We start from the raw sequence: 12,995 nt of genomic DNA on the forward strand, positions 1-12,995 counted from the left end.
GCATCGATTCGCTTCAGAAGGCCTTTATTAACACCCCAGAGCCATGTGAAACATGTGGAGCATGTTTTTTGATGGGCAGATGCACTTTTTATGGACTTCAAAAACAAAGCAACTATGAATCCAATTCTAATGCTTGGATTAGCCTGGACTTTTGTAATATGACTCAAAAGATTTTATTCGTCTGAAAGAAGAATATCATATACACCTAGGATGACTTGAGAGTGAGTAAATGATGGGCTAATTTTCCTTTTTGGGTAAACTATCCCTTTAATAACAAACAATCTCAAGGTAGGCAGACAGGCAACAGCTCAACACATCTAAACATAACGGTGACCGGACAAAGACTGAGTGACAAGGGAAGAACTTAAGTAGCAACACTAGCGAGGGAAATAGATGACACACAGCTGACACATATGAACTAATAATGACGGTAACTATGGGGACAGATGAGTGGTTGGAAACTGAACAAAGAAACATGTGACCAATGAAAACAAACTGAAAGTCCATGAAGAAAACTAAACAGAAAAATTACATAATTCCCCCTCCGACAAGGCACAACCTCACGCCGTAACAAAGTGACACACAGGGAGGGAGAGGGGGGGTTCTGGAGGGGATAAGGAGATGGCAGATGATGCAGGGAGGCAGAATAGAAGGGATGTTGGCAGGATGTAGTGAAGGGATGGTGAAGGCAGGACGATGAAACCAAGGGATGGTGATGGTGGGATGACTAGATACAGGTGTGGTGAAGACACAGGGCTGGTGATGATGGGACGATGATCCCCTGGCAGCGATGATGGTTGGCTGATGGCACAGACCCAGAGCTCCCCAGTGCCGATAGCCCACGGTGGAGTTGGGGATGGGAGGAGCCGAGATGGTGTAGCAGTGACTGACATCATCTGGGGGATGACCGGACGGAAACTTGGCAGATGGATCCATAGGCGCAGACGGAGAGCCGATGGACTCTATCAACAATGCTAGCTCGAGATCTCGGTGATTCAGTGGCGACGAACATCGAAGATGGAGCCAGAGTACCCGAGAGCTGAGGTGAAGCCGGTGTGACGGATGACAGAGGCGACACCGAGGGGAAGGAGGAACTGCTGCAGCCATAGGGGTGGAGGGCCGGAGTGCAGCAGATGGCCCGCAGGTCCTTGGTGGAAGTGGTGTGACGACTGACCAAGGGGGAGCCGGCCGGACGAGGGAACCCGGTTAAGCCGCGAGTTTGAGGGTCTCCGGTGGAATCGAAGGTGGGCAGAGCCAAGACAGAGCCAGCAGGTCGACAGGGCGAGATGACGCAAAGAGGTTGATAGTGGGAGGTGAAGCCACAGGATCCTCTTGCACCAGCGCTGCAGGTGGATGCACGATAATGCATCTTATAGTTCTTATAGTTCTCTTTGCGTGCATCTCTCTCAAACACACACGCGTTTGTGTTCTTGATCGTAGGTTATTATTTTTATTATTTTGCTTTATACAGTTAATGAACATCTCAACGCCGTTTAGATGAATAGCCTATGTGAATATGTGCTGCGCACATATGAAAAAACACATTACAAATATGACATTTTAAAGAGAAACCGTCAGATTGGATCATATCAATGTGGATATGTTTGTACCAGCTCTGTGATTTATTCCACTTTATACAATATAGCATAGCCTATTGCTTTAAAGCCACATAATAACTATCTATAGGCCTACTGTAATTAAGATATGTATTCAAGAAATGTATTTAAAAAAAGACGTAGCCTATCGTTTCAGCCTAATGCTGCGTTCACACCAAAGGCGAATAGAGCGTCAAAATGAAGCGTCTCAACCTAACACGTCTAGTTGGACGCTTGAACATTTTGAATCCATTCGCGTCCACAGCGAATTGGACGCGTGTATAAATCGAGCGTTTGAAGCGAAATAGATGCAATAGATTCAGATTATAGATTCATGACACCAAAGATCAGCCATTATATATACACAAGATGAATTATATCTGATGTTTAACCACTACAGAGACATCAGAGCCAGCGGCAGACAGCAGAAAGACTAGACGAGGAAAGGCTGCTCTCGCCGGGGTTAATAAGCGCTGAGCGCCCAGTGATCGCCTGTATCTCACAACTCCAAAAATGCAAGATCATTTTTTTAAATAGGCGCTCTCTTTATAAATAAACCACAGATTTCTGCTTTAAACAACTACATTGTCACCTGAAAAAGTCTTAAAACTACATTTTGTGGCACAATAGTAGTATTTTTAGATTATGCTGGGTTTCTCATCACGTCACTTTACCACGTGACATCAGCAAGCAGGCTCCTGATTGGTTAACGCGACGCCAAAATTTACGCCAAAGTTCAAAAAACTCGGGCATCAGACACGAATTCGCTTCAAACACGCAAGACGCTTGATTCACGTCAACTTTGCGTCAATGAGGCGGAATCGCGTCCATCGCGCAGCGTGAAATGCGTCTATCGTGGCATAGGACCTCCAGACGCGCGTCAACGTGCCTTTCCATTGACTTAACATTGAAATCACTCACTCCTGACACTCTATTCGCGTTTGGTGTGAACGTAGCATTACTCAAAGGCCGCGGAAACAGGCAAGTGGGTTCATTACACACTGTAATCCATTCCCGACGTTCTTGGTTGGTTTGCTTCTTTTTTATGAAGTCCAGCCAATTGGTTGATGAAATTAAGATACAATTTATACAAAACGAAATTCACTTTAAAGAAAGGCTTTCTTCAAAACAAAACTTAAATTGTCTAAATCATGTCTGATCCATGTCCCCCTACATATTGCACATCTTATGATGTAGCCTATCTTGCTCATGCTGTTCACTTTTCAACATATATTCAATAAAAAAATAATATTATAGGCTACTATTTAAACATAAATATGAAACTAAATAGGCTATACGTTTTCTTTAACCCTCTGGTCGACGAAGGCCCCGGCGCATTCTGATGGATTTTTTCCCTCATGACAGCGGATACACAATACATTTTTGGCCAAACAGATAAATGTGTATGTGAGACATAATTATAAACTATAAATTCTCTAGTTTTATTTGTGTACACTAACAAAAACGACAATGGTCATCAGTAAGAGCGCCGGTAGAGTGCGAATGACATGTGATTATCGAATCTCAAACCAGCGCATTTCATTTGAAATGTGCGAGTCACTTCTTTGTCGTATTAACGACGTTAATAGTTAGATTAAGGTGTGCACATGTCTGTAATGCACTCCGATAATGCGACTAAAATAGGAATATTGTCCACATGTCTTAATTCGATTTGCGTTTACTTCAAGTATGACTTTAGCCAGATTAAGGTAATTAGAAATCGCTGTTTACATGGTAGTTTCTTAATCAGAGTATTTTCTTAATCAGGTTAATATCGGATTATTGTTGTCCATGTAAACTTACTGAGTGATTTGAAGCAGAGTTGAGTCATGAACCGTATAGGCATAATGCAAGCCTATACATCTATAGCCTATAAATCATCATCATAATGGTTGAAAAACAAGAAAAGTGAAGATTTGCAATCGCCTATTCTAATTATGGAATAAAACCCCTTGTTCATGTCCCAAAAAAACCCTTAAATGTCATTGATCTGAAGCAGTTCTGCAATAGGAGTGAGCTAACATTCCTCCACATTAGTGTGAAACAGTGTTTATTCATTTTTTATCCATTCATAGGTTTTAATTGGAGATCTTGACTGAAGGTCAGTATGAAAATCAAATCATATCAGAAGGAAACATTTTTCACATTTTCTTTATTATTATTAGTAGTAGTAGTAGCAGTAGTAGTAGATACTGTGAATATGTGTGTTTGTTTCTAGTGCCTATTATAAGTTTGCGTGTAAGAAAGACAGGAACTGTGAGAGCATGCAGGGGACGGAATAGACAAAGCGGTTGTTTGAGGGCCAAGTACCCATGGTGTGATCAGATTGAGCTGAGAGCATGTGGAGTGAACAGCTGGACAGACAGTTTGAGATTCTGAGCAGAGGAGGTTCAGGCATGGTCAGAATCAGAATGTGGGAAAACTGCCTTTCACAAAGATGAGGTTATGGGTTTCCACACATACGTAGGCTGATACATCCACCAGATCAGATATGCTGTCAGCTGTTATGTGTCTGTCACTCAGACCTACGCCAAACAGCCCTGCTGGCATGAATAGATGCACTATGAGCTCTGAGTACAACCAGTAGGAAACTGAGAAGAAATGCTGTGTAAAACATTTGCTTGGTTTTCCCCTTAAAGAACCGCAGTACCATTTTGTGCAGATGCAAATTTAGGAATAAACACTATTAAAATAAGTAACAATGATGGAAGACTGTACAGTGATATAAGGACCAAACTGAAACTCATAATTTATTTAGGGTGTTATTGTTGTCACACAAAATTTAAAGGATAATTTGCCGGTTTCACAGACAAGGCTTAAACCTAGTCCCAGACTAAAATGCATGTTTGAGCCGTTTTAATTTAAAACAACTTTCACTGACAGATCTTAAAACATGTCATTGCCATTGCTTTGTCTAGAGCTGTGCATCAGTAATGTTTTTTTCTAAAGCATGTTTAAAAAAAGCTACTTAAATGTCCTAATTAAACTAAGGCCTAATCCTGGCTTATTCTATGCCCTGTATGTGAAACCAGGCCAATGAGATGTGTTCATACACTGAAAGTCAAAGCGGTCTAATGTCATTGGGACCACACCATTCTTCAAAAGGTCTTCTTTTAAAGAAATAAATGCATAAATTGAGACAGAATATTATAGTTTTGGTATTATTCCAATTAAATATAATTAAATTACACTTTAAAAAGCTATGTGCACGTTATTTTGAGTAGTCCACTTTGCATTCTTTGGTATTAATCTTCAAAGATTAATTGTTAATTTGAAGGACAGTCATTCATGAAAATTAAAAAGTATCCACATTATGCAAGTTCTGCAAGCAAACAAGCATGCTCAATTTATGGATTTTATTCTCAAAAAATGAGCATTAGTAAAACTGAGATTGGGATGCACATCTGTGTTCTTGGAGCGGGGTCTATTGGGACACAAAGGGATGTTGAGTGTTACTCACATTTTGGAGGGCAAGTAGAAGTGGCCAATGAGGTCCAACTATTTAAAAAAAAGAGCACGCCTTCTGTGTCTCTCTCTCTCCCTCTATCACAATGAGCTAAGAGAAGGAAAGGATAGCTCATATTGCATTGCAGTGTTGGTTTGGCTACTTTTGCAAGACGTGCCTGGTAGCATGTTCTGAATGACTCGTGCTGCGGAAGGACTAGTGTATGTACAAAGATGAGGTTCAGCCGGGGCTTGTCTCTTCTGTTGATTCTTTACGTGGGTCCTCTTAATGCCTTTTGGTGGAACAGTCCAGATGTCACAAAGAGCCCCACAGTGGACAAAGACAGTTCTGTCAGTATAACAACCAATGAGGAAGTATGGACCAACTGGGACGAGAACCCAACCGTGAACTGGAATAATGCTGTCACCTGGACACCTGGCATCTCCTCGAAGCTCGACCATTCGAAAACGGGTAATGATAAGTCTTTATCAGAGGAAGTCAAACATGAAATAAATGTCAAAGGTTCCTCAGGTGATGCCAGTGGGTCAGGCTTAGGCTCAGGGCCCACTTTGGATTTGGCTCAGGAAGGCAAAAAAACAAGCAACCTTACAGGGACATTGGTTACTGACAGCAGGATTAGCATAATTAACACCCCTAAGGATCCCACAAACTGCTTACCAAGAGGCCCTGACTGGCCTTTCTGTATATCTCATGGTGAAGTCAAATTTTCTGTACCTAATTTTTTTAACCACACCCAGGCAGAGGATGTGGTAGCTGTATTGAATGAATGGGATTGGCTCCTGCGTTCAGGCTGCCACCATGGTTTGGAATGGTTTTTTTGCCTACTACTGGCACCAAGATGCCATCAGCCCTCTGAAAAATCTGGAATAGTCCTGCTACCCTGCAGGACTTTCTGTGAGGTGCTGCTGGACAGCTGCTGGACAGTCCTACAGGAGAGGGGCCTGCCTGTGGCCTGCCACACCCTCCCCGAGGGACCAGAGCCCAGTCAGCCATGCATAACCGTTAGTAACCACAAAGGTAAAACTGGGATGCATCTTAAACTTGTGCCGCTTGTCTTGTCGGTATGTGTTATTTATTGATGTGCTTTCTACCGTGAGAGGCACAGGTCACTTCCTCTCTGTCAGCGGTTGCTCTGCTCTGCTACTGCTTTGCCAGGGTTTAGACCAGCATTTAGGGATACTCTAACCAGCAGAGCGTTTGCACCCATGCACATCTGCTGTGACGTGAGGTCTGCGCCTGCATGCATGGCTCAGTGTGAATCCATTAAAATGAAATGCATGCATGAATACTAATTACATATAACGTATTATATTACTAATACTTTTTTACATTCTCAACCTTCAATTCAGAGTTCTGTTTAACCCATAGTTCATATTTGTATGTAAATCCTGTGTGCAAACATTTTCAAACAGAAATTATGATTCATAAGTACATTTGCATTTAAGTATACCATTTTGTGTAAAACAAACCACAAGATTGCGAAAAACAGAATCCTGGTGGTCTATATTTATTATTATTAGAAACATAAATAATTAAGTGCCCTACAATACTTCTTACCAAATTAAGTGGGTCACATTTTATATTAGATGTACTTACTATGTACCAACATTAAGAAGAAGAAAAAAACAATTGTCCAGATGTACTTATTCTGTTCATGTTGTATTGAAAAACACTTTCTGCTATTGAGGTGGGACACGGGTAAATTAATGGACAGTTTTGGTGGTATGGTTAGGTTTAAGGGTGGATTAAGGGCAAGAGAAGGGTCAACAGCATAACTATAGTTCAATCATGACAACTCTCGGAGTAAAATAGAATCAACAAGCATTTTATTAGCATAGAGCATAGAATGTACATATGCTTGATTTTGGCAGATGAGATCTGCTACGCTGCTGCTGCTGCTGCTGAGCAAATACATAATGTTCAGCTTAGTCCAGCATTGGTGGTGGATGAGGAGATTCCCTCTTCTATGTAAAGCACTTTTAGTGCCTAGAAAAGCGCTATATAAATGTAAAAAAAAAATTATTTATTTATTTAGTCAAGATAACAACAAGGAAGGCTGCTACAGAATGATGTAACCCCGAGCAGATCTCTACAGGTGGCACTGGGGAGGAGGTGGGATTATCGGAGTTCTCATAATTGCGCAGCGTGCGGATAGCTGCTAGGATATGGTATAAGTAAAGCCATGTAAATGAGGAAGTACCTCCGATTGGTTGGTGTCGTAGAACTGAAAGAACCAATCGGCGATTATAAGAGTTTCATGACTGAACTTTGTATATGTCATTGCAGAAATTAATTACAACTGTAATAAATACAATGAAAAAAAATTATGTACACAATAAGATCATTGTATTAAAGATTAATTTAAATGTTAGTACATAGTTGTTAAAGGCATTTAATAAAAAGTGGGACCATTAAGGGCCATATTTACTAACAGCTTGCGTCAGCGCAAACCCTCTTATGGCATTAAATGTGTGTGTGTGTGTGTGTGTGTGTTTATTATATCACACACAACATATACTATAATATTTATCACTTTCAGAAGTGTTTTAAGTAATTTCAGGGTTTTCTGTAAAATTACAGGGATATATATCGCCTTTGGCTTGGCTTGCTCAGTTGGGGACACTAAATTTTCAACTAAATATCCAAATAAATCTAATTAGTAAACGAAATTAACTATATAAACAAAATTACTGATCTGCCCACATTGTCACTGTATGATAATTGAAATGAGCTGATGACATCACCGTTTTCTCCGAGAGCGTAAATTCTGACTCTGTTGCATTATTTTCCTGTTTAACACTGTGAAGCTGCTTTGAAACAATCTGCATTGTAAAAAGCACTATATAAATGGGGCAGGCGGAAATTACATAAAAAAGGTCAAATTCCTCCATTCAGATTCATTTGAATAAATATTGCATACATGATCCAGACAAACATCTTTTTTCCAGTATTTTCTGGAATCTAAAGAAAACAGGCAAAACGCTTCGGTTACTAACGTAACCTCGGTTCCCTAAGATGAGGGAACGAGTATTGCGTTTTGCTAAACCGCTTATGGGGGAATTCCTTTCCTCGAGATATTGAAGCAAATTTTTATCAAAAAATTCCTTTTACACGCAGTGCAGCTGCACAACTCTCAGCAGGAAGCAGCTGCGTGCTGATTGGCTGTGCCGCTGCAACTGCAGCAACCTATAGTGAGACCGTGGGGCGGGACGGACCAATCAGGTCCTTCTAAATTCCCGCCACAAGGGGCAACAGAATTTGCATAGCCAAGGGTATATAAGACCCCGTCTCGCAAGGTTAGACAGGTTAATCGACTGAAGCGACTCCTGAGCAAGTAAGCAAGCACGGCAAGCAAAACGCAATACTCGTTCCCTCATCTCAGGGAACCGAGGTTATGTTAGTAACCGAAGCGTTCCCTTACGAGAGTACTCTCGTATTGCGTTTTGCTAAAACGCTTATGGGGGACCAATGCAAAACGCCGTGTTTGCTTAACGGCTCTAAAGCCGACGACACCAAACCCAGGCCAACCTAGGTGGGCCCGTAATATGATATCAATAAGTCCCAAATGAGCCAGACCTGAGTCGGGCCCTTAATGAGAATGAACACGATATACGTGCAATAATATAAAGTATAGACCAGACATAGTCGGGCCAGGAATAATGAGTGGCCAGATAATTCGAGCCGTATAAGGAATGTGCTTATGACTTAAACAATATTTAACCCAGACCGGACTTCTCGAGCCTTAAGGGGTTAAATCTGTTTACACAGCAAGAAACCCGGCTTGTAAAGCCGGAACATCTAAATTATAGAATCTGATAAAAGTGGACGGGGAGGCCCAGCCTGCCGCCGCACAGATATCATTCAGAGAAATGCCAGTAGACCAAGCCCACGAAGAGGCCATGCCTATAGTAGAATGGGCTTTAATGCCTAAGGGGCAGCTGAGATCTTTAGACTCATAGGCCAGTGAGATAGCATCCACTATCCAACGTGACAAGGTCTGCTTTGTAACCGCGCACCCTCGGGTACGGCCGCCAAAGCATACAAAGAGCTGTTCAGTTTGCCTGTAAGCAGCGGAACGCTCTATGTATATCCTCAGCGCTCTGACAGGACAGAGCAAATTAGCAACTTCTTCATCTAACAGGGATGATAGTGCTAAGAGTGAAATGACCTGTGCTCTGAACGGAGTTGAAAGCACTTTAGGTACATATCCATGTCTTGGTTTGAGGACGACTTTGGAGTCGTTTGGCCCAAATTCCAGACACGAGGCGCTCACAGAGAGCGCGTGCAGATCACCCACTCGCTTAACTGACGCAATCGCCAGCAGAAAAGCGGTCTTTAGTGACAGGACCCTTAAGATCACCGAATGCAAAGGCTCAAATGCAGAGCTCTTCATGGCATCCAGGACCGTGGACAGGTCCAGTATAGGGACTGAAGGGGGGCGAGGTGGGTGAAGCCTTCTAGCCCCTTTAAGGAAGCGAACAATAAGATCGTTCTTTCCCAGTGACAGTCCGTTCACTTGAATGTGATACGCTGCTATCGCAGCCACATAAACTTTGAGCGTGGAGGGGGAACGACCCGCGTCCAGAAGCTCTTGTAAAAATGTAAGCACTTCTGACACTTCACAATCATGTGGGGTCAGACTTCGCGCTTTACACCAGTCCGAAAAGACTGCCCATTTGCCTGAATAGAGCCGCCTGGTCGTGGGGGCTCTAGCTTCAGTAATAGTATTCAATACATTTTCAGAGAGGCTCTCATGTACCCGTTGATGGGCCAGACATGAAGCGCCCATAGATCGGGACGGGGATGCCAGATCTGTCGTTCCGCCTGCATGAGGAGGTCTCTCCTCAGCGGGATCGGCCACGGAGCTGCATCTGCCATCTGACTCAGTAGTGAGAATCAAGGTTGATTTCTCCAAAGCGGGGCTATTAAAAGCACAGCGCATTCGCTCTCCCTGATCCTCTCTATGACCTGAGGTAACATTGAGATTGGGGGAAAAGCATAAAGAGGAAGGTTGGGCCATTCGTGGGCCAACGCATCCTTGTGCTTGGAGAAATATATTCGGCATTGAGCATTGTCTTGTGAGGCGAAAATATCAACTTTTGCCTCTCCAAACCTGCCCCAAATTGTCTGAATTATATGTGGGTGAAGAGACCACTCTGCAGGGGACACTTTGCCCCTGGACAGCATGTCCGGACCCAAATTCAGAATGCCTGGCACGTGAGTCGCTCTCAGCGAGCTCAGATTGTGCTCTGCCCATATTAGGACTTCTTCCGCCATTGAGTGCAGATCGATAGATTTCAGACCGCCTTGGCGATTTATATAGGCTACCACCGACCTGCTGTCCGTTCGGACCAGGACATGGTGGTGCTTTATGTACGGAAGGAAAGCTCTTAGCGATAGTGTGACCGCTTTCATCTCTAGACAGTTTATGTGAAGGCTCTTCTCCAAGTCTGACCAGAGACCGGAGATTGGCCTGCCCTCATGAAGGGCTCCCCAACCTAGGTTGGATGCATCTGTCAAGATAACTTTCCACTTCGTAACAGTGCCCAAACTCACGCCCGTCTTGTACCAGACGGGATTTTTCCAAGGAGCCAGAGCCAACACACAGCTGTGGTCTACCTTGATTTGCAATCGGCCCGAGAGCCATGCGTGAGCTGGAACGCGGCCATTCAGCCAGTGCTGTAGTAACCAGCGCATGTGTAACAGACCTAGTCTGAGAACTGGCGCCGCCGAGGCCATGAGACCCAGCATCCTCTGAAAGTGTTTGAGAGGAATGCGTGCACCGGACCTGAGGGAAACCGCTCGGTTCTGAACAGAGAGCGCGCGCTGTGACGTCAGTCGCGCGCTCATCTGCAGTGAGTCCAATACTGTTCCCAGAAACGAAACTTTCTGTGTGGGAGACAATGAACTCTTTGCCACGTTGATTCTGAGTTCCAAGCATTGTAAATGGTTAAGAAGCCAAGATCTGTGGTTTAATAACTGTATCTCTGACTGAGCTATTATGAGCCAGTCGTCGAGATAATTGAGAATTCTCATTCCCCGAAGCCTCAGCGGGGTTAGCGCCGCTTCCATGCACTTTGTAAACGTGCGGGGAGCCAGAGATAGACCAAAAGGTAGCACCTTGTATTGGTATACTTTCACCTCGAAGGCGAATCTCAAGAACGGCCTGTGATGAGGGGCTATTTGTATGTGGAAATAGGCATCCTCTAGATCCACAGTGAAAAACCAATCTCCCGGGCGAATGTGCACGAGGATTTGTTTCGTTCTCAACATTCTGAACGGGCGCTTCATAAGGGCTTTGTTCAGATGTCTGAGATCTAGGATGGGTCTGAGACCACCATCCTTTTTTGGTACAAGGAAATAACGACTGTAAAAGCCCGACTCGCTTCTGTGAGGGGTGTACGGCTTCCACCGCTCCCTTTATTAACAGTTTTGATATCTCGGTTCGAAGCACGTGACTGCGTCCTTCATTTCGGTCAGGTTGAGCCACAAATGGCGCTCCAACACCGTCAAGCTGGCCATACATCTGCGAATCGCCTGAGCGTTGGCCTTGGTGGCGCGCAGGGCCAAGTCAGTGGCGCCGCGCAGATCCTTCAGAGCCTCGTTGTCAGGAACAGACTCATCCAGGGAACGGAGGAGTTTGGCCTGGAAGACCTGAAGCACCGCCATCGAGTGTAGCGCTGACGCCGCCTGGCCGGGGGAGGCGAATGCTCGACCGGCGAGGCTGGACGTAGTGCGGCAGGCCTTGGAAGGGTGCACAGCCTTTGACTGCCATCCTCTGGCGGAGGGCGGGCAAAGGTGTGCAGTGACGGCTTCCTCGAGGGGAGGAAGGGCTTGGTATCCTTTTTTCTGAGCGCCATCGACCACCGAGAGCGCTGGAGAAAAAGAGGATTTGGCGCGAGAAGAAAATGGCGCCTTCCACGAATTTGTTAGTTCCTCGTGGACTTCTGGGAAGAAGGGAGCGGGCCTTTGAGCGGTCGGTTGATGGCGGTTCTCGAAAAACCACTCATCCCGTCGGCTTCTTGTGGGCTCCTCGGGTTGAGACCAGTCAATGCCGAGGTCGTCCACGGCCTTCGTGAGCAGACACATAAGCTCAGCGTCGACTGAGGTTATGGCGTCGCTGGCCGTCCGCGTCGAAGTGGCGTGCTCCGAGGCGGTCTCCGACCACCCGCTTTCGGATGCAGCAAGGGAAAGGCTGTCATCCTCTTCCTCCTCCGGTGCGCCGAAGGGAACAGCACAGCTCCCCTCGCTTCGACGAACAATACGGGCGATGACGAGGCACGCGGGGACATGCCCGGCGTGTGCTCGTCAGAGCGCTCCGGGGGCCTCTGGTCGCGACGTTTCTTCTTCCGTGGCTCGAGAGGCTGAGAGCAAGGGACGGGATTCGGGTCGAAACTGGCGAGCCGAGCCCGAAGGGTCTGCAGCGTCAGTTCGTCGCACTCCGGGCAGCCGCCCTGGTTGAGTGCAGCCTGCGTGTGGTCTCGTCCGAGACATGACACACAGATGATGTGATGATCCTCGTTACAGCTGTCGAGATGAACAAACCGTGAAAGTGTGGATAATAACATTATTTTTAGATATTTTCCCATCACATGTTGATCGCGTGAATGCAGTGATCTCGTCATTGCAACTCGTTTTCTCTCACAAAATGCTTTGACCACAACTAACAGCAAACACAACATCGACATGAATACAGTAAGAGCTTTGTTGTGCAGTATAAAACAGCATCATTCGTTATAACGGCAGTTTGCAGATACACTTGATTGACAACTCCGAACATTATAAAGAGAGTGTTCTTTGATCGCTAATCTAGCATCTAATCACAATTTAAATAACAGATTTGTTTCATGCTAGGCTACTAAGAGAAACGATTTGAAGTTGATCGTTTAGTCACTGGCTTGATTCATGGATGCATGAACAGTATTAAATGATTT

The 12,995-nt window shown here is 44.7% G+C and overlaps 1 protein-coding gene across 5 annotated transcripts in view; it reads left to right on the top strand.

Moving 5' to 3' along the window:
• col18a1b (collagen type XVIII alpha 1 chain b) overlaps positions 1-12,995 on the top strand; it is an 83,161-nt gene that overhangs the window by 15,753 nt on the left and 54,413 nt on the right. For 3 of the 5 annotated variants that reach the window (XM_079841854.1, XM_079841855.1, XM_079841856.1), the window contains exon 1: positions 5,176-6,078. The exons of 1 other annotated variant lie outside the window; for it this stretch is intronic. In XM_079841854.1, coding sequence (XP_079697980.1) covers positions 5,274-6,078 — 805 coding nt within the window. In that variant the 5' untranslated portion in view covers positions 5,176-5,273. Of the gene's footprint in view, positions 1-5,175; positions 6,079-12,995 lie in introns of those variants that run through there. One more of the 5 variants, XM_079841857.1, reaches the window with a different exon arrangement.

The sequence above is a fragment of the Gobio gobio genome (assembly GCF_949357685.1).
Source record: "Gobio gobio genome assembly, chromosome: 17".
Lineage (NCBI taxonomy): Eukaryota > Metazoa > Chordata > Actinopteri > Cypriniformes > Gobionidae > Gobio > Gobio gobio.